This window comes from Natator depressus, chromosome 10 (assembly GCF_965152275.1).
Source record: "Natator depressus isolate rNatDep1 chromosome 10, rNatDep2.hap1, whole genome shotgun sequence".
Classification (NCBI taxonomy): domain Eukaryota; kingdom Metazoa; phylum Chordata; order Testudines; family Cheloniidae; genus Natator; species Natator depressus.
In genome coordinates this window covers 59324342-59350989 of record NC_134243.1, presented here as the reverse complement: position 1 = coordinate 59350989, position 26648 = coordinate 59324342, and the positions used below count along the sequence as shown (strand labels likewise).

Sequence of the window (26648 nt, the reverse complement as noted above, 5' to 3'; positions counted from 1 at the left end):
GTTTAGCATATCTGGCACATAAATACCATGCTATGCTGGCTACACAAGTGCCATGCAAATGCCTGTTCTCACTTTCTGGTGACGTAAATAAGAAGAGGGCAGCATTATCTCCTGTAAATGTAAACAAACTTGTTTGTCTTAGCGATTTGCTGAACAAGAAGTAGCACTGAGTGGACTTGTAGGCTCTGAAGTTTTACATTGTTTTGTTTTTGAGTGCAGTTATGTAACAACAAAAAAATCTACATTTGTAAGTTGCACTTTAATGACAAAGAGATTGAACTGCAATATTTGAATGAGGTGAACTGAAAAATACTATTTTTTGTTTATCATTTTTACAGTACAAATATCTGTAATCAAAAATAATATACACTTTGATTTCAATTACAACCCAGATTACTATATATATGAAAATATAGAAAAACATCAAAAATATTTAATATATTTCAACTGGTATTCTATTAACAGTGCAACTGCGATTAATTTTTTTAATCGAGATTCATTTTTTTTAGTTAATCGCGTGAGTTAACGGCGATGAATCGACAGCCCAAAAACGAAGTGTTACGGTACAGAAGTTGGAAGAAAAAGAAATGTAAAAACACTAGATAATGTACTAATTAGAGGAAGGAAAATATGTTAAAGGATGAGATTTAAAATTATTATGAATGAGAAAAGCAGAGGAAAAGAAATGTAGAAAGAGAAACCATGATACTTATAAACATCAATAAATTGACAATCAGGCTTGTCACCTAACTGTTCAAACTCGGTAACTATACCCTTTATTTGTTTGGAGTCAGTTAAATTATCCAAATGTTTTATTTTGCTAAAAAAAGTAGAATTTAGAAAGATTAAATACATGGTCTTTATTAATGTAGATATCTTATTCTGGATCCCTTTTCGCCTGCAACAAAATGAGGCTGAGGAGTGGGGTATGGTTAAACTTTAAAAGCCCAACATTAAGTCAAGCTAAACATAGTAACACAGAGACAAAGGAATATAATAAAAACAACATCATTTTCAAAAACCAGAAGACACTAATAATTCAACAGGGTTTCAAAAATATAACCTAATAGTACTGTATCATACAAGCTCTGATATGTTTCACAATGAACATTTCCAAGTGTACATCAAAATGTTTAAAATAATATTTTTACCCTAAAAGAATGATCAGTTTCTTATCTGGAAATATTCCCTGTGAGATTTATCAATGCAAACTAATGGGTATCTTCATGCTACCCCTGTCAACCAGACACTCCCAATCAGGTTGAAAATTGTCCCTTGCACACACATACTCTTCTCCAGCAGAGAACATACCTACTTGTAAAAGGAAAACAGAGAAATAGGGAAAGCAGCATCCAAGCAACGGGTATGCATAACCCAGAATAAACAAAAGGTGACCAAATTCTTTCATGTGGATGGATGGATGGACAGATGGATGGACAGTTATTACTGCCACCTATAGTTAAAGATGTCCAACATTCCCATTATAAGACCCTATTTTACAGTTGTTCATAGAAACCATTGACAAATTTTAACCATTTGGGTTTTTTTCCATGTTGAGCGTCTTCCTCAGGATGTTTTGTTTTGTTTTTTTAATTTCAGTAAAAATGATTCAGCCATTCCTAAGAACAAATTCAAATTATTTTCTCTCACATTCAAAAATTCTTACAACTGTTTCACTGAGAAGCTCTTGCATCTCCATGCTTTGAAGCAGAGATTTGAAATTTGGCAGGGAGTCACTGTGATGTCAGGGTTGTATCTTTTGCTGTTTATGTGAAAATCTACCAATTTGGCCAAGTTATAAACCTCTAAAAATTCACAGATTGCACATGCTCAGTAGAGACTTGTTAGTTCAGCAGTTGAGTTATCTCAAGAAGATTCTGTCTGCAATGGGCATGCTCCAACTCCTGGCTGCAGAAGGGGAGCAGGACTTTTCTTGCAATTGCTCCCCGCTGCTACAGAGCCAGTTACAGGAACAGAAAGCAGGGAGATTCTCTCTCCTATGCTCTCAGTGCTCCAGCTGCTCGTGCCCAGAAAGCAAGCAAGAAGAAGCTGGTGCATCTGAGTATGGAAGTATGGGGTAGGGGGAGAAACGTGTCTTGAGTCCTGTGGAAAAAATATCATATGAATATGTAGCTAAAGACTTCATCATAATCCATATGCACAAGGGGCTAAATTAAGAATGTACAGGCAACCATAATTCTAGCATGTCTTAGCTTTTGAGTGCATCACTTGCAACTTTAACATTGTTTTAATGTGGGGTTTTTTTATATTTAATTTCCTGTGTTTTTTAAAACACAAATTGAAAAAAAGTCCATCACATAGAACCATACTGACCTCTATGTGGACCACCAGCAGGGTTGAGATCTTTAGATCCACAGCATAGCCTTCTATTACTTTAACAGAACAAGAGGTAGCAATAGAAGGCTGCAGACTATGTGGACTTGCCACTAGAGGAGGATGGAGACACTCTGCATTTGTGTTTCCTTTGCTGTCAGCAAATAGCTATGAATGTTGAGACTCAGGACCTGGGTTAGATTCCAGGATCTTTAGAGAAGTGCTTTCCAGTGTGTTACAGACTTTTTTGCCCCATCCCATCCCCACCCTCTAATGCCTTTCCCTGTCCCCCTTTCTGCCCCTATCCCCAGCTCCTCCTCCTTCTCTCTGGTTCCTGCCCATCCTGTAGCCTCTGACAGTGTTCTGTCCCCATCCATGGCTCCTGCCATACCACACACACACACACTGCTCCTGCCCCTTTGCCCTATCATTGTTCCTACCACCATCTTCTGCTCCCCCTGCTCTTGCCCTTGTCCCTTTGCATCTACTCCTTTTCTTCCATCCCCTATTCCTCATCCTTTTACATTCAAGTCAGGCTGCTTCCTCCTCATCTTCCATGCTGCCTGAGCCCCATCAGAAGCAACACTGAAAGCACAGTAGAGAGAGTTCCCCTACTCTCAGTTTCGGTGCCCTGGCAACTCAGAGGAGAAAGGGAAAATCCAGCCCAGCCCAAGGGATGGCCTAAACGCAATCCAATTGGTATGTAGGAGCTATAAGGGGATGAAGCATTCTTGATGCTCATTGAAATCTTCAGAGAATTTAGCTGCCAGTTTCTAACAAGTCTCTACTGTACTTGTGCAAACTGATTTTTTTTCCTTGGCATAACTGAGTGACTTTCCACACGGACACCAAGGTCAGGGCCGAATTAATTCTCCTGTGGGCCCAGGGCTATACGATTTTGTGGGGCCCTTGCATACAAGTCTTTTTCCTAATTTAAAACAAAATTATCACAATTATGGCATTGAGGCTATTAACACTATATTAAACTTGCCTTTTAATTAACATAAAGCAGTTCTGTGGTTACATTTCAGTTTTAAAACATGTAGAATATAGTTAAATTAATTCAAAATAGCCTACTTCTTACTTTAGAACAGCTGTAATATTAATTTCTTTCTGGGAGGGAGTTTGGGTGCAGGAGGGGGCTACAGGCTGGGGCAGATTGTTGGGGCTCAGGAGAGGGAGAGGGGTGCGGGCTCTGGGAAGGAGTTTAGTGCAGGAGGGGATTCTGACCTGGGGCAGCGAGTTGGAGTGCAGGAGGGGATGTGAGGTGCAGGCTCCGGCTGGGAGGCTAGGAGGTGCTGTGCTGCTGGATTTTTAGCGGCCGGGAGATCATGATCGACTGGTAGAGGCTCCAGGATTGTACAGTCAATCATGATCAACAGGTTGGTCACCGCTGAATTGTATATAATTATGGATTTATTTTTGCAGGGCCCCCTTAGCCCGAGGCCCTGGGCTGCAGCCCCTAAAGCCCCTGGGCTAATCCAGCCCAGATCAAGGTGACGTAACATGTATAACACACAAGAGATCAACAATACTGGACTGCAGAATAGTTTTTAAAACCTGCCTAAATTGGATTTCTCTCTTTAATCCAGGAAACACAGATGCCTTGGCTGCAAGTATCTGACTACTTTACAGCTAAATGGAGACTGAAGATGTACAAAGCCAGGCAACTGCCGGGGACAGAACTCTCAATATGGTTGGCAGTCTTGCTTGATTAGTCAAACTGTCTAGATAGTGAATCTTCATAATGTAACATTCCTCAAAAAACAAACAAAAAATACCGAGGAAATTCATGTAAGATTGTTAGAAAAACAGAGCCTAAGTGAAAACACTAACTCATCCTGGATCAAGACCAATTCCCGTTTTGTAAACAGAGTTGGCTATTTTTGCAGCAACAGGTGTGAGATTACAGCAACAGTAACACTTCAAGATCATCCCCCCTCTACTCCCTCCTCCAGGCGTTAAGCAAACAGATCTGTTTTTGTTTTTAAAGAGCGCTTATGTTAATCACGAGCTTTAAGAACATTAGAGATCTCACAAAACATTCACATTAAATACTTCTGAATAAAGAAAAATCTGTACAATCCTGTTATAAGGTTATTACCAATTTTGAAACCCTTTTAAAAACTAAGTCACCTGTTTTTGTAGTTTAGCAAGTGTTTTGTGGGGGGGGTTTCTGTTAACTAAAAAAAAAAAAAAATCACTAGTTTTAATCTCAAAGGTTTCACAGAAATATGCCCCTCAAAATAATTTATTAAAACCTGAATGAACATTCAGGAAAAAAAATAAAACAGACCTCTAAGTAGCCCTCTGACTTAAGTGAACAGATAATAAAAAGAGATGAGACACTAAGCATTTTCTGATACAGTAGTTAGTCCTCTTGGAAGGAATCAACTCCTATATTCTCTGGATTTGGTCTGGTGACAGGCCTGTCAATTCTACTGAGTATGGCGTCCCCAGTCACATAGACATGTCTCTTCCTGGTGCTGGTATGAATCAGTCTTACGTTCTTTCTTGCAGTCCCCTCTACATTATCGTTACTTCTTCCTGGCTATCTCCACCATCTGCTCCTCTCTTCTGCAGGGACAGATTCCCTTCTTTTTTTTCCTGACAACCTTATGTACCGCCTGTTTCTCTCCTCCTCATTCCCCACTGTAGCAAACCTGTTATCCAACTTGTTTTCACCACCACTAGCTGGCGTCTTCCTCTGCTTTGTCCTCATGGTCACATTCTTCCATGGATTACCCTATTGTTGCAGCTGTTCACTCTCCAAGTCCTTTTGTTTGGCAGATGTCTGCAAATCTTGAGCTGTCTGTGGTATCTCCATCTTCAAATCCCCAAATAAATTCCATCATTGTCTCCAGCTGCATGTCTAATCCTTGGATCTTCTCTGCCATGAGCTCTATTAGGTAACATTTCAAACATAGGTGACTTCCATCAGATGCTCCCTCAACAATGAAGTATATCCCACAGCTTCTGCATCCAGCCATCTTCTTTGTCTCTTCTCCTCCTCAGGTCACTTCTAGTGCTGTCACAGGAGCCACTGTTGTCTTCACTTCCTAGATCCTATTCCTAGGGAAAAAAAGGGAAGGGAGGGAATCCTCCCCCCAAACTCCCACATAAACTCCACCGTTAGCCACCTATCAACTGACAATTAAGTGTCATTTAAAGGACAACACCAGAACAGAACCATTGCTTCTGAGGACTCTGGCTTAATCCCCTACTGAGCCTATAAAACTGGTTTGACTAGCAGCAAACAAGACCTCCCAAGCACAGAACAACAAAACCCTATGGCAGGATTTAAAGTGACACTCTAAAGAGAGGCAGTTGTTTTTCAGAGAACCAGACAGACATATAGGATCCTGCTGAGGGTGTCTGAAGAAGTTAGGACTGCCTAGGTCGCCATCAGGGGATGGGAAGTCTTTAAGTAAAAGACATGCATATAACTGTTTGTTGTTTTAAAATCCTTTTTCCCTAAAAGCTTTGTTCTTACTGCTAAATAAACAATACTTTTGATTTAAGAAAGCTTTTTTGTTACTATATACCACCAGTCACAGACTCCCAAAGGGAAGAACAACAGGGGCCCGAATTCAGTCGGACTTGCAGGATAAGAACAGGTTACTGAAGCCCGGATTGTGGTCAAAAAATGGGAGAATTGTAAAATTCCATCCCAAGATAGGTAAAGGCATTAGGCCTGACACCAGAAAGACCAGAAAGGGGACAGAAGTGCAGCTAGCCCTGTAACAGAGCCCAACAGACTAATCTGCTCTATATTGACAAGGCTGAGCCTCTTTCCAAGTATCTGTCCAACCATACACCTGCACATATCAGCTGGGTGGCATGTTCACTTCCCCAGATCAAAGTTACTCCATGTCCCTCTTACCTCTCTCTGACCCACATTCCATGATTCCCTTATGCACCGAGATTATTTCTATATACTGCACTTTAAATATTATCTCTATTGACTTTGAGAAGGTACACCAGGACTTGAGCAGCTACTGCTGTTTATGCTTCCTTTGATGAAATACTGGCACAGTTAGCTCCAATGTATGACCTCCCCTACACAGTTACACGGACAGTTTTCTCAATGACCATAGTCACTGTGCCAACATTCCGCCTCTGAATCCCACACCCATGCATGCCCTGCAGGGGGCCACCATATAGATTCCACTACAGGGCATTAATTTGCCTATCCTCTTATGTATGGGCACAGAACTCAGGAAATCCACAATCCCAACCTAATCTGGCAGCCTGGCTGCCGACAGCACAGAGAGCCTGCATTACAGGCTGCTGCTAGCTCCTGGAAAATCCAGGGGAAAAAGAAAAAACCTTCAACCCCTAATCTCTGTGTGCTCCATGAGCTCCACAGCTTTGGGCCATCCCCAAGTCCCCTGGGAAGGAACCTTCTGACCACTACACAGTAAGTGATTGCAGCCATTGGGAAAGTCCGTGCCTCTCCCCCACACAATTGGGGATGGGAAGGGAAGAGCTCCATCAGGCTATCAACCACCATACTCACTAGGACTCACCCCCAGCCAAGGGGATATCTTCTCCTGGGGCAAGCAGGATTCATATCACCCTTACAGCAGGAAACAGCGCTTTTGTGCAAGGGGCTCAGGCTATTGCTGTATCCTTCTGTTCAACCAGATATAGAGCCCCTTCCTTATCTAAATATTCTTTAACCTGTTCTTTCTCTATTTAGCTTGCATTCCTTCCCACTTGTTCATATTTCTTGTGTTCAATATCTGGTCACCACAAACCTTCTTAGTGAAGATTGAAGCAAAATAGGCATTCAACAACTCAGCTTTCTTGATGTCATCAGTTATTAGCTCTCCTTCCCCACAAGTAGAGGGCCTACACTTTCCTTCATCTTTCTCTTCCTACTAATGTATTTAAAGAACCTCCTCATATTGCCTTTTATGTCCCTTGCTAGGAGTAACTCATTTTGGGCCTTACCATTTCTGATTTTGTTCCTACATGCTCGTGCTATTCTTTTGTACTCCTCGTTAGAAATTTGTCCATATTTCCATTTTTTGTAAGATTCCTTTCTGATTTTCAGGTCATTACAAGAGCTCCTGATGGAGACATATTTGCATCTTACTATTCTTCCTACCTTTCCCTTGCATTGGTACAGTTTGCAGTTGTGCTTTAATATTGTCTCCTTGAAAAACTGCCAGCACTCCTTTTTCCCTTAGATTTTCTTCCCATAGGACCTTTGTTAAAAGTCTGCTTTTTTGAAGTCCGTTGTCCTTATTCTGCTACTCTCATTGCCTCCTTGCCTTGGAATCGTGAAATTTATCATATTTCATGATCACTTTCACCCAAATTGCCTTCCACCTTCAAATTCGCTACCAATTCATCCTGGTTGGCTAGAATCAAGTCTAAAACAGCCTGTCCTCCACTTTCTGGAACAAAGAGTTGTTCCCAGTACATTACAGGAACTTGCTGGAAATGTTGTATTTTGCATATTACTTTTCCAGCAGATGTCTGGGTAGTTGAAGTCCCCCATTACTACCAGTTTTGGAAATATTTCTGTTATTTTTTCTAGAAACACCTCATCCACCTCCTCTTCGTGATTTGGTGGTCTATAGTAGACACATCCATATCTTACTTCATTTTTAAATTTTAAATATTATTAATTTTTGGTGGTGCATTTTGATACTGAGGATAAGAAATATGAGCTTAGATATTCTAGATTATTCTATTAGCTATTTTTTTGGATTATGTCCAATACTCATTTGGTGAATGTCTATTTTTCTGCAAAGAAGAGAGTAGAGTCCACCACTGTATTCAGCCCTCTGCTTCCAACTGGGTATACCAGGGTCATGTGGAATGCTATATGGTGGGGCTGCTTTTCCTAGATGAGTCTTCCCTGTGTCGTTTCCTCTTCATCTATTCCATTTTATTCACTGTACTAGTTCTCTTATTCTGCTTTCTCACAGAATAGCCTCTGAATGACTGTCTGACTTTTAGAATGGTTTGAATTCCCTTTTATACTGCTTTGTCCATCCGCTCTCACAAAGTTTTTTTCCATGATATTTTGATGCTGTCAGGAGCGGCTTTGCTTTGTTGTCTAGTTTCTAGGAACAGTAACCTATGCCTGTGTTGCTAGCCATAGCAGAGAAGTTAAAAGGATCTAAAGAGACATCTCAGTTAAATAATGCAACCAGGGGACTTTCTGAAAGCTTGCTTCCAACCTCTGAGAATTTTTTTTTTTTAAACTTTCTAAGGGAAGAGGCTGGACAAGTTTTTCCATGCCAAAATCACTGAAGTGAGGTGGGAGGATGCCATAGAGGTCCTTAGTACACTTGAACTTACCTTGTAGCTCCTTCTCAGGCATGAATCTATTCACCTGGTTGTTCCTGATCCTAATGAAATATTAGCCCACCAGCTTTTAACTATTGCACAGGAGAGCCTTGTTTTTGCTAGGTGGTGTTTAGAGGAATATAATGAACTAATTTTAAACCACAGAAAAAATACTGTTTAATTTCTGAACATCACTGAACAACAACGACAACATTGTAGCTCTTTCTTTGCAGAATTTGGAACAACTTGTTGCATTAGATTATGCTCAATTCATCTTTCGAAGGTTATCATAGCAACCATACAAGCTAGGGATCTGATTCATTTTTAAAGGAAAGCTTAAATTCTGCAGAAGTTGATGCTATTCACTTGTGAAATATTCTTATTCACTGTGGGTAAATAGATTTTTCACACCCTTCAGATGAAGACAGAAGTAGCCAAGGAATTACCATTGAGAATCAGAACCATAGGTCTGCTTGTTTGACATGAACTTTGTTTGTCCCATAAAGTTATTGCTTCTTTGAACCCCATGTCAGAACACACACGATTTACCTATAGCAGACTTTCACACCATTGCTATTGTGATGACAACAGTTGTACTTGGGGGCCGTAACAGATGACTCAAATGCTCTGTGGACTGGGCACAGATGGGGATGCATAACGCACACTGACTAATGGATTATGCTACCACGGATTCAGCTCGTCTAATAGCAATACGGGAAGTGTTGGTGCAGAAAGAGTACCAGAGGCCGCTAATGTTTTTCCATCATGTCATCTAGATATGTTCTGAAGAGGGTTAGACAATACAATAGTTAAAAACAACAGTAGGTACCAGAACCCTGTCTACACTAGCACTCTGACTGTTGATAAACCTCCAGTGGAGCTCAACTCCTGCCCACTATATCTTGAATGTCAAAATACAGAGGACTAATTAGCAAGTCCCCATGAAGAGGAGCATCTGACTAAACCCTTGTCAATAGGAACATAAAAGATACTGGTTGTAGGTTGCTCATGAGGACTGGACTCAAAGGCCCTTTACCACCACCTTGTTGTCCACTGAATCTTCGGTCCTCTTGCCATGGTTTTGCACAGGAAGAGGAAGGAACCCAAGGCGGGAGGTGTGGTCAAAAGCCATTGCTGATGAGGCAAGGTTCAAGTTGCTTGGTGGTAGTAATATAGACCTTGGAGGAACCACTGCACTGTCCACTTCCCACATTAGGTTTGGGGAGAGGAGTAGAAATATGCTGGCAATGGTAACAAAAGTGCAGATGACATACATCATTAATGTTTTTGAGGGAAATGCACCAAAGAGAAAATGTGACCAAAACTTACAAATTTCTTAAAGGGACATCAACTTGAAATCTAATCAGCTTTTTGTTTAGTTGGGTTTTTTTTGTTTTTTGTTATTGTTGTTTTAAAAGTTAAAAGCTGTATCAGACGCTACACCAACCCCCAAGTGTATCTGCCAAATTCTATAGCTTTGCAATCATATTTTCCTATTTTAAAAAATGTTTCTTTCTCCTCTACGTCTGTGTGAAATATCCACTCAGATGGAAAATTCACTAACTACAGAAGGGAAAAGGTGCATTGGACTATATAGAATAACGTAAACTGGAAAACAAATGTGACTTTTAAGTTAACCATGTCTGTTTAATATTAATTGAGACTAAGTACCTCATGATTGATGACAGTCCAGCCACCAGATGAATCACTGTCACTGGAATTTTCAGACATTTTCAAAGTAGCTGTAAGTGAAAATAAATCATGTTAGCATGAAACATATCTCGTTATTGTAATTTTTTTCTAAAAAACAACTGAAAATGTATCCAGCTTAGAAAACCACGGATCACACAATTATAATACTTATACAATACTTTACAATTTACAGAATTAGAATAAACTGGAATAAAAAGAGCAGGTCTGTTTTGAAAAAAAAGGTATACTTTTGTATTTCAATATTTAAAACTATATTCTTGTAAAGTTAAGTAACTATTGAGTATATGGACTTTCTATATCAAGACCATGGGCAGTGTTTTCGGCCCTTATGGCTCCCCTTTTAGGCATCTAAAATGCCCAAAATGTGAGGAAAAAACAAAGTGCAATTATGTAATATATCCCAAGAATATTTCCTACAGACAGACAAACAATTAAAGATTAAAGGTAATTCCGAGTGCTTAAGACACCAAGCAACTATAATGAAAATGATTAAAACCATTACTTGTCATAGCAACTATGTCTCCCTGAGACGACTGATCATATGAAACCCCAGTGTTTGAAGTCCAGCAGGCTCCAAGGAAACAAACTTGGAATCTTTTAGAAAGTATAGTCTATTGGAGTTACTTCCACCCCAACCCTCAAAAACAGGGTACAATCATTCTTCAATTCCTTCCACTAAGTAAGAAATCCTTAATAATGACTCCAAAGAAGTGGGGAATATGATGTGGGCATAGAAAGTAGACTGATGAGAACAAAACAATGTAAAGGTGGAATTTAGTTACAATAAACTGTGAACTTATAATTGCTGCTATAAGAGAGGGGTTAAGGAATGATTTTCAGAAAAGTAGATGTATGGTTGCAATTGATGTTTGTTTATTCCCATTTACCAATAAGATCCTGTTTTCTTCGTTGTTAAAATGCAATCTAAGTTTCTAAGCTCCCAAAAGACTAAAATGAAAACTGTTACAAGTTCTTCATTTTTAAAAAGATCTAATCTACTTAAAAAAGACAAAGTGGGTCAAACCTTATAAACAGGGTATACATTTATCACTTATAAAAAAAAATTCCAAGTAATCGGAAAACTATTGAATCATGCTGTATTAGCCATCCAACAGAATGGAAGAGTAAGTTTATGGGATACCAACGCTGAATAAAACTTCGAAAAAGTGATGATTAAATTAATAACACAAGAAAAGAGAGTTATAACACTTTGGTTCATAAACACGAACTCTTTACCAGAAATTCTGCCAGTTCAAAATATTTCTGATGAGAGTACAAACGTAGTATCTCGCTTAAACACATTTACTTCATTTATTACTGACCCTGCTGCCTTTATCCCTTTCTAGATAGATAGATAGAAGATATGAACTAAACATGAAAAAGAACTCGTTTCAAAGATAAATGTCAATGTCACTCCATATGCAGAGCTGTAGCTAGGAATTTACAGAGGGAAAAATTACCTAATCTGTTTTCCTATTGGGTTTCTTAGAGTTACATTTGACCAATCCCTGCAGTCACCGCCAAATTTATTAACAATTATTTTATAACATTCCATTTTCTCATTAAATTATGTTAAAATATTTAGGATTTCTACAGAGATATGGTAACAACCAGAACTGATCACTGCTAATAGATTAAGAATTCTTAACAATTAACAATTCAGATATCAATTTAGAATACTGAAAAACCAAAATAATTAAATTTTGGTCCATTTTAAAGAAAGGAAATTTACCTAAAGCAAAACACATTCATGCTTTCCATACAGATCCAGAAAGATACTAGCCAGTCCTGGGTTAATATATTTGGATTACCTAGGGGCCTTATTAAAAAAATCCACTAAAATCAATAGAAAGAGACTCATTAAAATGAATGAGCTTTGGGTCAGGTACAAGAAGGCTACCAGATAGGATCTAAGTACTTGTCTACATGGGAGGGTTTAAATTGGATTAAGTCACGAGTCTGTTTTGAAAAAACTTAAGAACACGCACCCCCATCCATTACAGTGAACTAACTCCGCATTTATTGCAAAATCTAGAATCCTCTTTCAAAGTGAAGTAAATTTGCTGTAAATTGAGTTAGTCCCGTTTATTGTTCAAGTGCACATAATGCTGCTGTACATTACTTTGTCAGGACTCTAATGGCTATCCCACTGTTTTGCGGGTAACCATCACTGACCTGTCTGTTTAACTCTGTGCCCTTCCTTGCTCTGATGTGAAGATGACAGGATGTTCCCTCCCCTGTTTAAAAACTGGCAGGGGGCCAGATTTTGGCCATTGGATTTGACTGGTGCAATATTACTCAAGAAGCCCTACAACATGATTTGTGCAGCTGCTTAGAGCCACGCTGAGACACTAGATCTCATCACCATCTGAGAAGAACTGTTGCTGCAGGAAGTTCTTGTGGTCAGCCACAGGAATAAAGCTCTTTTTGTGGACATAGCTAAGTGGATAACTGTGAAGGGCCACCACCAGAATGCTAAACAATACAAGAAAAACTACAAACAGTTTTACCATCTCTGAGATTCCCACAAGGCTGTGAAGAATCTCAAGGAAGGAAAGTCAGAAATGCATATGAAAAAAATGCTATCATACTCTCTCTCGAATATGAACAATAACCCACTGTGGGTTTTTCCTACTCTCACAACTGCAGGACCTGCAGTGGCTAGATCCTCACGGACAGGGCCTTTATCAACATCTCAGTGGCTGACTAACCTGAATGGGAGAAAGTAGAAAACTCAGGATGAAATATTTGCGGACCACACTGCAGAGCCCCAAAGAAAAACAAAAATAACAAAGAGGTGGAGGCGGTATTTTAGGACAGAGAGGGAAAATGACAGGGTGCTCTCCAGAGAGATTATGAGAGTGGCAAGAGACAGCATGGTAGTTGCCAGGGACAGCATTGCCATGTCAAAAGACAAGATTGAAAAGGATAGGGAGATACAGAGGCAAAACAAAGCCAGAATGCCCTGGTGCAGCACATGCTGCTGTTAGGGCAGCAGGCAACGCAAAATTCAAATCAGGACCCAGCCATGTTATGCAATTCCTGGAAAACACAGGCTATTGGGAACAGTAACTCCTCCCTGCTGTATTCCTGCAGCATTGCTCCCAGAGGCCATTCCCTTCACAAACTCAGGGCAGCGAAAACAGTTGCATCTGATAGTCCACCTCTTGTGAGCCCTCAAAAGCCTCTGGTAACTTTGAGCCTCGCCACTCAAACTCCAGAAATATAGGAAGTACTACTTCACACAATGCACAGTCAATCCATGGAACTCATTGCCAGGGGATGTTGTATCCTAAGCTTCTAACTGCAAGAAGCTGGGAGTGAACAATAGGGGATGGATCACTCGATAATTGCCCTGTTCTGTTAATTTCCTCTGAAGCATCTTGCATTGGTTACTGTCTGAAGACAGGATACTGGGCTGGATGGACTACTTGTTTGACCCAGTACAGCCATTCTTATGTTTAGAAGGCCCATGAAAAAGAAGCACCAGAAGATAGGCATCTACTTGCCTGCAACTTTAAACCACTTCCTGTTTTGTGTTCTGTCCTGCACTGCACTGTTGTACTTTGATATTTTTTGTTTCACTACTGTTTTAAAGAATTCTTTGTAGTTGTTAGATAACAGATTGCTGTTTAATGTATTGTTTAATAAGAAGAACCCACTGTTGCAGTTAAAGGTTTATTTTTGTTCCATACTGATTATTAAACAACAAAAGCCTTTAAAAATTCATTCATAAGGAGTCATCAATATGTTTTACACAGAAAATCCTTAAATTTGAAATAATTCATAGGGTTTTACAGAAGTAGCTAGGCAAAGACAAGGTAAAATAAGGAGTGTCCACAATGCCACACTTCCACTGCCCATAAAAAACACTAAACCATTCACAATCCATCCCACCCCTCTTCACAGGTTAACAGCTGGATGCACAGCTGCCAATTTTCAGGTCACAGAATGAAAATAAAATAAAAACAATAGGCTACCCTGACAATATTGCCTTGAATGTTTCCATTTTCTACTGAAAATCTTGTTGACTGCTTAAACTGCTGAGCAAGTCTCTGCCCTTTAGCCTCCCACCCGCTGGTAAGGCTTTTTCCATTACTCTCACAAATACTGTGCAACATGCAGTTATAATCTTAGGCAATTTTTTTTTCTGCAACTCCCAACCTATTTCACAAACAGCACCATCTTCCTTTCAAATGGCCAAATGCACGCTTGACTATCATTCTGCAATTACTGAGGTGGTAAACAGTCCCTTCTTTCTGTCCAAACAGCCTGTGCATGGCTTCTTTAACCAGAGAAGCAGCGGATAAGCTGGATCTCCTAGGATCTCCACACCGTTAATGTCCATAGTGGGTAAGCAGTCCTTCCTCCATTAAGGTAAACAAATTTGAGTTCTGAAAGATTCTAGAATCATGGACCATTACAAATCACCCAGCATTTATGTCTGTAAACCTGTCATGGTGGTCAACCTGCCCTTGGAGTACCATGGAGAAATAAACCTGTTTATAAATTCAGACCTGGATGCGCATGTGGGAATAACAGGTACATGAGTCATCAATTTCCCCAATACAGTTTAAGAACCCCATGGTGCAATTTCCATCAATAATCTGAGCATTACCAGGGTTTATAACCTGGTACAACAGTACCTTTTTCTTGGAATGACCCACCTGCATGATAATGATTCTAGCTGTTGATCTTGCCATGCTGAAGTGGTTGGCTATGGAGTGGTAACATTCAGGCATGGTCAGCTTCCAGATGGCAATGGCAACCCACTTCTCCACAGGTATGGATCACCAGCTGTGTACTCCTGGGTTAGTTCAGCACATAAAAAAGGTTGCCTTCCCCACCCTGTAATCTCTCACCACTGTTGATCATCCCAGATCTGAAGAATGATGTTTTCCCACAAATCTATGCTTGTTTCCCAAACCTCAAAATAGCACTGCAGCATGAAGCTGCTCCAAGATCCACTCTTCTACTATCAATTGTTCCTCTTTTTTCCTTTGTCCTCATCCCACTTCCTCCCCCACTGAAACTGCTGGTGGAGGAGCTACTGCCATCACCACATCATCATCTGCTTGACAGTGCGGTGGATAGAGTCAAAGCCAAATTCATCTGCTTTGAGAGTTGAAATACAGCCCAAGCAGCCTCTACATATTTGCAGTTGCTAGAGTAGCAACATGGAACATTGTCAGGTCCACGCTGGCACTAGTCGAAAATGGCACTAGTCTACCCACACAGGAAAAATGGAGCCGAGGCAATGGAAATATGGGATTTTTAAAAATTTGAACCCATCTGGCTTCTGCTATATATCCCACAATTAACAGCGAGAAAAATCCAGGGATGCACACTACTCAGCAGCAAAGCAACAGATCCCAGGATGTCCAACCAAGAACACCATGTGTTTAGTACACAGCCAGCTGCTGCCATGCGTACACACAATAAGAACTGAAAGACAGCACACACAACCTGTATGCATGCTATTACTTTGTCTTGGGTATATTATGAGTTACCTGATGTACATCAAAAACCTGCAGATTAACTGCACAGCACAGACAAGCCCTTATGGGCCTGGACAAATAAACTTTAGTTAATAGTGAGGTCCTATTCTCTGATGCCACATCTTTTGGATGTGGTTGGTGGTCTCCTTCAAACCTTCTCCCTCTACACTTAATCTTTTTCCTCTTTGAGTGGCCACTATGTAGTGTGCTGTTATACCAAACAATGCATGACCACCTGGCAACAATTGCTATTCAGGATTCTGATGAGATCATAAAACATGTGTGCTATATCATCAGATCATTCAGATGCAATTATATAAAATTAACAGTCATCTTTTGGGTGACAGTGACTATCAACATCAGCACTTGCAGGGAGTACACTGGCATGTCTTTGACAATTTTCTTGGCTAAAATCCAATAAACAACACTGGTGATCTCAGATGCCCAAGTCTGAGGCTCCATATCCAAGACCACATCACAGAAGGAAATATATATTTTTGTATTACTATTACAATTAATATTACTATAAATTTCAAATCTCAGGTTTGTTTTTTCCACAACAGCCCCTCATTATCAGTGGAACACATTAAATTCATACCTTACTTCAAGACTGTAGCTTAAAAGGGCACTCAAATGGTTGAAATATTGTAAGGCTGGTTTCTTCGCAGTAATTTTCCCTGTACTCAGCAGTCCATAATGTATTAGAGTAGCAAATTTAAAGATGCTAGCTCAAAAGGAACACAGAAGTCATGCCAGCAAGTCATCTCCTTATAAGCATCTGTATTATATTAGATGCATGTTACTGCAAGATTTTCTCAATACATGGACAGCACAGCTGCTCTACCAAGTATCTGAACCAAAACTATGCTGGTGGATTTAGAAGAATGGAGAGGAAAAGTTGGGAGAGAAAGGGGAATAGGAAAAGAGGGAGCAATTAGAGAATGGAAGAGGCACTATAAGAAAATTAGACTAGTTGAGTGACTTTATGGAAATCCTATGTCTTGCAATGTAGGAAGGCTGAGCTGGTGTCTCAGTCCTGGTCTTCCACTCCTGAAACATGGGCTAAGAAAGCTGTGGTGACCACTTGTTCAAACATGGGTGAGGGAGGCAATGTCTTGTGTAAATATACAGCAGCCCACCACCATAAATGGTCTCCAGTCTTCCTGGGCTAGAAGGACCGTAGCCACAAGGTGTAGTCCCTGTAAGGTGGAAATCTAAGAGTTCCAAAAGCTTAAAAAATGGGGGATGGGGAGAACCTTACAGCTTCCAAGAGAAGACTTATTGGAAATAAAACAATGTCACGGTCTGACAGAAAATGGAGATCCCGAATCTTCTGTCATCTAAGATCCAGATGTGCTTAGTTGTGGGAGGAATAGCCATCATAGCTAATGTTTACCCATTGTCCTGGCCATGCAGAAAGACAGACAAGATGTAAAGTATGTGGTTTACTTAGGCTGCAATGTTAACAACTCATCTGGGAACTATCTAACAATAAATTACAGTGCAGTTATCACTCCTTTCTTAATTGCTTCCACCTGTTTGAAGAATGCAATCAGCCTACCCCCACTCCAAACCTGGTCCCATCCCATTACCAGAACCCCGACCACCCTTCCCCATATGACGGTTAAGGGGACTAGGGAAAAAGGGTTTTCTCCTAGCTGTACCACAAATTAGGAACCCCAACCTCCATTCCTCTGCTTATTTAGAGGATGCCTTCCCACTCCAGTCTATCAGGAAACCATGCCACCTGTGGAATGAATAACTGCTCATGACACGTGTGCTGATCCCAGTGAAGGAGGGCTCTGTTTGGAGGAACACGTGTACATAGATCCCACCTTCCCCAGGTTCAAGCGGCCGCCCGGAGCCTTTTCCAGTCAGCCCTTAGCTCAGGTGATATCACCCTGTCTCTCCACCCTCAGGGATGGGGGACCCTTAAAGGGGCCATGACCGCTTTCCTCCCGCTGACCAAAGTCTCCCCCATCATTCAAGAGTGCAGAGAGCGCATTAGAACACTAAGAAAAAGCTGCTATCAAGCATGCATAATAAAAACATTTTACATGTTAATCTGTCATACTAACATCCGCTCAAAGCAGCAAAAGAGCTACCCAGGGGTTGTGCAAACCCAGTAGCATTGTGATCAGATGTACTGGGTCACAGCACCACTCAGCTTTGGCCCAGCTGCCCCTCTGTCATGATCCAGGGGCAGCCAGGCCAAACATGAGTGGCACTGTGACCCTTTGTGCCAAGCTGCAACGCCCCGAGTAGAGAGCTGGGTCCAGCCCCATAGGATAGGAACCACTGCGATGGGCTCACTCTCCAACTCCCCCACCCAAAGCCTCCCTTCAGTGGTAATTTTTTTGGAGCGGGGAAGCACAGTTTCAGATTTTGCCCTGGGCACCCAAACACCTCTGTGTGGGAAGGAAGAGCTGATCTCTCTGTATCTTGGGATTCTCTCCAAGTTCTCCCACAGCCCCCTCAGCTGCCGAGAGCAGCAACATGAGCAGCTCTGTGAGCTCTCCGTGCTGAGGAATGGCAAAGCAGCACAGCAGTCTGTCCCCCTCCCTCTACAGCAGCAGTCTGCCTGCTGCTGCTTTCCTAGTGCAGGGCAGAACAGGAGCATGCCAATGCTTGGCTCTTTATTTGTTTACCAAACAGAACAGTACACAGATACTTCCCAGAGCTTTGAAAGGGGAGGGGTGCATGTCTGCAGGGCAGCAGAGATCAAAACACTTTTGAGCAGAGCAATCAGCACAGGCATTGCAGGATATTGGCAGAACCCAGTTCCCTGGACAAAACAATCAGCAGTGTCTACACTGGCTCTTTGTCGACAAAAAAGGGAGAGGAAAAGACAAAAGTCTCTCGTAGGGGTGAGCAGTTTTTTTGTGACAAAAGTCCCATTGTAGTGTGTATGCTCTTGCTGTTTTGTCACCAAAAGGCAGTTTTGGGCAACAAAACTTTCCAGTGTAGACAAGCCCTCAGTCTCCAAAGACCATTAAACATTTGATTTCCCTGCTGGGACTGCCAACAATGGTTCCAATAACCAACTGTGAATAGATACCCAACAATTTCAAAGCAAACTGAAACAACTCATTTCATACAGACCAAAAGAGCCACACATTAACTATTCTGCCACTATTTGTTTTCCTGGGTTAGATTGCAAGTGGTAACAGAAGCAAAAAGCCAGAGATCCCTTTTTTAATCAAACGACTTTGCCAGTATCACAGTTAACTATGTCTTCTAAATCTAACTTCAAAGTAGCAAACTTTTTAAATACCATAAATTGGTCAAATCCTTTTTTATATTATTCTCAAACTAAACTACACTAATGTAGATTGCTAAATGAACAGATTCTGCAAACAGTATGCATATTTACAATGATTGTCAAAACTAGTAAAATATTATAGCAATTAAAAAAAAGATATCTAAAAGAACAAAAATCTTTACACAGGAATAGTGTAAGAATGCAATCAGATGTACATACTGAAACCCTACACAACAAATCATTTAAATATTCATCAAATTAAAACTAAAACATATCCACAACACACAAACACCAAGCTACTCATACCACTGCAATATAAACTGCTTTATCAACAGAAGTGACTGAATGCACATTACTGCAAGAACAAGTTTAACAAAAATATCCAGAAACCATATGTAAATGTGAGGTCATAGATAATATACTTAAACTTGACACAAGTTCTCTGAATATTAAAAAAAGAGAGACAAAAACAGGAAGATAGCATAGGAAGAACTGCTAGTCTTCTCTCCCTGATGTATGCCTCAGGTCACATTAACATATTAAAAGAATTCACTAAAGTTAAGTAAACAATTTGAAGTTGTGTTCCAATAGATGTAATAAAGGAAGTAATTGCAGTTCAAATTGTGGCCTTGGGTAATCAACTGTACTAGTATACTTGCTACTAATAAAAAAAATGGATCAAGTTACAACCTTACACTATTGCTGTTTCAAAAATACAGCAACAGTTTCCACTTACTGGTTTCAGAGTAGCAGCCGTGTTAGTCTGTATTCGCAAAAAGAAAAGGACTACTTGTGGCACCTTAGAGACTAACAAATTTATTTGAGTACAAGCTTTTGTGAGCTACAGCTCACTTCATCGGATGCGTTCAGTGGAAAATACAGTGGGGAGATTTATATACATAGAGAACATGAAACAATGGGTGTTACCATACACACTGTAAGGAGAGTGATCACTTACGGTGAGCTATTACCAGCAGGAGAGCGAGGGAGAGGGGGGTGGCGGGGACCTTTTGTGGTGATAATCAAGGTGGGCCATTTCCAGCAGTTGACAAGAACGTCTGAGGAACAGTGGGGAGGAGGGGGAGGAGTGGGGGAATAAACATGGGGAAATAGTTTTACTTTGTGTAATGACCCATGCACTCCCAGTCTCTATTCAAGCCTAAGTTAATTGTATCCAGTTTGCAAATTAATTCCAATTCAGCAGTCTCTCGTTGGAGTCTGTTTTTGAAGTTTTTTTTGTTGAAGAATTGCCACTTTTAGGTCTGTAAGCGAGTGACCAAAGAGATTGAAGTGTTCTCCAACTGGTTTTTGAATGTCATAATTCTTGACGTCTGATTTGTGTCCATTTATTCTTTTACGTAGAGACTGTCCAGTTTGACCAATGTACATGGCAGAGGGGCATTGCTGGCACATGATGGCATATATCACATTGGTAGATGTGCTGGTGAACGAGCCTCTGAGAGTGTGGCTGATGTGATTAGGCCCTATGATGGTATCCCCTGAATAGATATGTGGACACAGTTGGCAACGGGCTTTGTTGCAAAGATAGGGCTTCCTAGAGCTGAGGAAGCATTGTTCTAAGTCAGCCATAAAAATGTTGGCATACTGTGGGGCCATATGGGTACCCATAGCAGTGCCGCTGATTTGAAGGTATACATTGTCCCCAAATGTGAAATACTTATGGGTGAGGACAAAGTCACAAAGTTCAGCCACCAGCTTTGCCGTGACATTATCGGGGATACTGTTCCTGACGGCTTGTAGTCCATCTTTGTGTGGAAGGTTGGTGTAGAGGGCTTCTACATCCATAGTGGCCAGGACGGTGTTTTCAGGAAGATCACCGATGGATTGTAGTTTCCTCAGGAAGTCAGTGGTGTCTCGAAGATAGCTGGGAGTGCTGGTAGTGTAGGGCCTGAGGAGGGTGTCTACATAGCCAGACAATCCTGCTGTCAGGGTGCCAATCCCTGAGATGATGGGATGTCCAGGATTTCCAGGTTTATGGATCTTGGGTAGCAGACAGAATACCCCAGGTCGGGGTTCCAGGGGTGTGTCTGTGCGGATTTGTTCTTGTGCTTTTTCAGGGAGTTTCTTGAGCAAATGCTGTAGTTTCTTTTGGTAACCCTCAGTGGGATCAGAGGGTAATGGCTTGTAGAAAGTGGTGTTGGAGAGCTACCTAGCAGCCTCTTGTTCATATTCTGAGCTATTCATGATGACGACAGCACCCCCTTTGTCAACCTTTTTGATTATGGTGTCTGAGGCTGTGGATGGCATTGTGTTCTGCACAGCTGAGGTTATGGGGCAAGTGATGCTGCTTTTCCATAATTTCAGCCTGTGCACGTCGGCAGAAGCACTCTATGTAGAAGTCCAGTCTGTTGTTTCGACCTTCAGGAGGCGTCCAGAATCCTTCTTTTTGTAGTCTTAGTAGGAAGGTCTCTGTGGGTTAATATGTTGTTCAGAGGTGTGTTGGAAATATTCCTTGAGTCGGAGACGTCGAAAATAGGATTCTAGGTCACCACAGAACTGTATCATGTTCGTGGGGGTGGAGAGGCAGAAGGAGAGGCCCTGAGATAGCCCAGTAGAAGAATCTGTCCTAAGAGTATAGTTGGATAGATTAACAATATTGCTGGGTGGGTTAAGGGAACCATTGTTGTGGCCCCTTGTGGCATGTAGTAGTTTAGATAGTTTAGTGTCCTTTTTCTTTTGTAGAGAAGCAAAGTGTGTGTTGTAAATGGTTTGTCTAGTTTTTGTAAAGTCCAGCCATGAGGAAGTTAGTGTGGAAGGTTGTTCTTTTATGAGAATATCCAGTTTTGAGAACTCATTCTTAATCTTTCCCTGTTTGCTGTAGAGGATGTTGATCAGGTGGTTCTGCAGTTTCTTTGAGCGCGTGTAGCACAAGCTGTCAGCATAGTCTGTGTGGTATGTAGATTGTAATGGATTTTTTACCTTCAGTCCTTTTGGTATGATGTCCATCTGTTTGCATTTGGAAAGGAAGATGATATCTGTCTGTATCTATACGAGTTTTATACAATTAACTTAGGCTTGAATAAAGACTGGAAGTGGATGGGTCATTACACAAAGTAAAACTATTTCCCCATGTTTATTCCCCCCCCCCCCACCCAACTGTTCCTCAGACGTTCTTGTCAACTGCTGGAAATGGCCCACCTTGATTATCACCACAAAAGGTTTCCCCCGCTGCCCCTCCCCCGCTCTCCTGCTGGTAATAGCTCACCTTAAGTGATCACTCTCCTTACAGTGTGTATGGTAACACCCATTGTTTCATGTTCTCTATGTATATAAATCTCCCCACTGTATTTTCCACTGAATGCATCCGATGAAGTGAGCTGTAGTTCACAAAAGCTTATGCTCAAATAAATTTGTTAGTCTCCAGGGTGCCACAAGTCCTCCTTTTCTTTTTTCACTTACTGTTGAAGGTATTCAGCAAATGGATACTTTTGCATGCTACATAAATGTGCATCATGTTAAGAAATAAAAACCCCCAAAAATGCATTTAGAAGACTACTAAGATTTTGAAAATCATTCTATTAAGAGCTCAACTTATTTATATTATTCAGCATGCAAAAGTATGTGTGTGTCCAGTACTCAACTCTCTGTGTGTGTATATATTGCATGTGCAGGTGTATTACAGGTAGCAACACCTACAGTTAAAGTTACCCAACATTTATAACTATAAGACCCTGTTTTCAATGGTTTGTAACTTTGCCAAACTTTAACCATAAGGACTAACATTTCTATGCCAAGTGTCTGCCTCTCACTGAATTTTTGGGAAAATTTCAGCAAAAACAGGTCAGCCCTGGCTCGGGCCAAGGTTAGGGACAATTACATTGTTTTGACCACGTTAAATTCTTACAGACGTTTTGTAATGAAGCTCTAGGGCCTCTATGTTTTGTAATAAGGTCTTGAAATTTGGATGTGTCCACCTGTCTGTCCAGTGTACATCTGTTTTATTTTATTTCTTTTTTTCTAGTGATTTTGCGGAGAGGAAATATAAGTGAACTCTTACCCTTTAAGAGAAGTCCTTGTCTGATAGAAATCTTTTTTTCTGAGTAAAAAAGCAGACATTGTCATAAAGGATGAACTAAGCATATCTAAGGCCTACTTGAGGGGTGGGGGGGAAGAAAGAGGAAGTGAGTTCTAACATATGGTTTGTGCATTATTTTTCCCCATTCTTACCCTGTTGTTTTGTTAAAATAAACAAACTGCAATTTTTTCAGTGAGTGCATGTATTTTTATGATGAAAGCTCTGGGATTGGGTAACCTGGTATCACAAGCCATAACCTTGTCTGAGACATTATAATCATCACCACAGCAACCAATAGTGATGTCAAAGGATTAGGACTTCAAGTGAGGAACAAGTGACAAAGGAAGCAGAACAAAATGAGGAATAAAAGCTCCTGTTTTCATGTAAAAAGAGTAAGTAGATTGGGAAAGGGAAATACAGACTATATAGGAAAATAATTATGTAGTAAGATAAGATGAGTTCAATCAAATTGTGTGCTAGTTGTAGTTGATCTGTGTCTCAAGCCATGTTAGAATCTAGCTTAAATGGTGGTGTGTGGTTTTGGTTTTACCACACCCCGACATAGGCGCCGACTTCCCCTCTTTCCCATGGGTGTTTGACCCCCACTCTGCCCGTTCCATGAGGCCCCGCCCCTGCCCACCCCTTCTCCACCCCCATTTCAACCCCTTCCCCAAAGTCCCCACCCCAACTCTGCCCCCTCCCTGCCCCTATTCCAACTCCTTCCCCAAATCCCCACTCCGGCCCCGCCTCTTCCCCACCTCCTCCCCTGAGCGCGCCACATTTCCGCTCCTCCTCCTCCCTCCCGGAGTGTGCTAACGCTGCCAAACAGCTGTTTGGCGGCAGTTGGGTGGGAAACGCTTGGGAGGTAGGCAGAGCAGCGGGGACGCAGCGCACTCAGGGGTGGGGGAGGAGAAGGAAGAGATGGGCCGAGGGGTGACGGGTGCTTGGCTCCTGGTGGGTGCACAGCACCCACTAATTTTTCCCCAGGGGTGCTCCAGCCCTGGAGCACCCATGGAGTCGGCGCCTATGCACCCCCATACTAGTGCCAATTTAAGAGGAGTTATCCTGGCAAGTAGTCATATATATTCTGTTTCTATCAAAGGAAGCAGAATGAGGAAATCAATAAAAAAATTCCGTACTTTCTACATGTATTTTAAGGAAGCTAATGCACTTAGCTTGAAACATTTCTCCAACACTTATTAGCCTAAGTTTTAAGCTTTGTTACCCATCCTACACACAATGTAAGAAAAAAATGTGTTTTATATATTAGTTATCTAGCATGATTTGAAACACCCCATTAGCATCTGATGTATACACAGTGTGTAACACCTATAATATTGTGTTATGGGTGTTGTAATCTGGAGTGGGAATCTAGGTTATGACTGGAACAGAGAACACAATCTTAAAGGTGTTAAACTGTGTCTACATCAGGTGTTAATGGGAGAGTTTCAAATCATGTTCACTAACTAATTAATAAAAAAAGCACCTCCTTTCATCATTTAGATAGTAAAGGAGGACAGTGGGAGCAGAGTTAAGGCTGTTTGGTTCCCCCTAAATTGTGCATTTCCATACCATTTAATGTTTGTTGCAAGTTATAACTTTACTGTTAAATTTCCAAGCTAAGTATGTGGCTTGAGAAAACTATTACTTAAAGAGAAAGAAAACATGATGAACCTAATAGAAGCTAAATATATCCATAACTCCTTAATGTTTTCTGTCCTGGAATTATTGTCTCTAAATAGAATTGTTGTTCCTTTGCCAATAATCTCATTTAAAGTAAAGTAAAACAACAACATTATTCTTCCTTACCAACTTCATTTAAAGTAGATCTTTAATATATTTCTAAATAGTATTACCCACCCCACCCTTCAGATACTAGCCCCAGCCAAAAGGTAGTGGAGAATAGATTGCTCTTTAATACAGCGTTTTAAAATAAAATTGCTAATAACTTCACATTATTTTAAAATACTTCAAGTACCACTTGCATATGTACAACTTTATTTATTTGCAAATAAACTTTATATTGCTAATCCATGCAAGGATAAAATATGACATCATCTGAGTTGATGGACACTATCCAGAAATCTGTATTAAAAATGATAATTCCACTAACTTTAAAAACAGAAGCATGATTTTAGCTTTTCTAGTACTTGAGTTAGAAAACCAACATAGACACTGAGAATTTGGATTAAGATACCTCTCAAAATTTTAGGGTACAAGCAGACTGCTGATATGAATGTAAACTCAGATGAAAGAAAAGTTGGAAATGAAAAAGATACTGTTTAAAGTACTTATTTTATTATTTTAGACCAAGAAACAAATGTGGGGAATGAAAACACGAAAAGAAGTATATGTGGGTAGAAAATGGTAATGTAGTTTAAATTCTTTCATCTGCTATATAGTACAGTTCAACCTTTTCTGAGAAATAGCACTTAGGACTCAGTCTCTAAACTGACCGAAAAAATAACATTAAAACTGGACACTAGTTAGATGAGTAAGAAGATCTAGTCTTGAGAACTAGGATAAAGAACAGAGCATCTCATCTTCAAACTTGGCCTGAAAAAAGTTGTTGTCATGAGAAAAGTGTGTAATGGAGTGGTTTGTTTCAAAGCAATTGCTGACTAGCTGTAGTTAAGTGGGAGCAGGATTAAGGGGCTTTAAAACTTGTCCAAACTTTCATAGTCAGTTTAGCCTGGGTCTTTCGCTTAGACAGAGGCCTGCTCAGCTTGGGACTAAAACTGGCCTTGGAGCCTGGATAGGAAAAGAGCTGCTCAGAACATAAAGTTTGTTCTAGCCCTGAAAGACTGTTCAGCCTGGGGCTTTGGTTTAGGAAGAGGCTAGCTCCACCTATCTGATATATTCCAGCCTATCAGCGCCAAAGAATAGGATTAAGAAGTCTTCCTTCGGACTAGACCAAATAAAATTCACTTGAGCAATAATTTAAAGCTTTCTAAAAAATTCTTAAATGAAAGGTTACAAATTTTAATTGTACTGCCTACATTACATAAAATAATCCATTTCCTTCTCAAATAGTCATCAGATCTACATGCCAAGCTGTCAGGGAAAGGAGGAGGAGAGAATAGTGTTACAGCTACAATGTGGTTAGACTTCCGAAAATATCTCATTTTCTGAAATATTATTTATGTAGTGCCCAAAGTATGCTGTGTATCAGGTCTTAAATCATCTGTATGAAATATCACTTCTTTCAATTACAAAAAATCCTCAAAAGATCTGCACACAATGTGCTTCAGAAGACTCCAGAAAAGATCCATATGTTATACACTACACTGCATTCAACTTTATATTTTATGTTTTTCTTGCATTTCCCATGCAAAAGTTAGATGCTTTATGTTCTTAAAAATTGGACAGAAATGTATTCAGCAAAATTATGAATAATTAGGGTTGTACTGCCTCTTGCAATCAAGTCTCTATAGTAAAATTTACATATATTATCTTTGATTCAAAGTTTCATTGTCAAGGAATTATGTGCTAAATCATT

At 40.5% G+C, this 26648-nt stretch overlaps 1 protein-coding gene across 2 annotated transcripts in view; it reads right to left on the bottom strand.

The window, feature by feature from the left end:
• CCPG1 (cell cycle progression 1) overlaps positions 1-26648 on the bottom strand; it is a 56393-nt gene that overhangs the window by 25515 nt on the left and 4230 nt on the right. For both annotated transcript variants that reach the window (XM_074966303.1, XM_074966302.1), the window contains exon 2: positions 10312-10382. In XM_074966303.1, the coding sequence (XP_074822404.1) occupies positions 10312-10371 (60 nt within the window). In that variant the 5' untranslated portion in view covers positions 10372-10382. The remainder of the gene's footprint in view (positions 1-10311; positions 10383-26648) is intronic.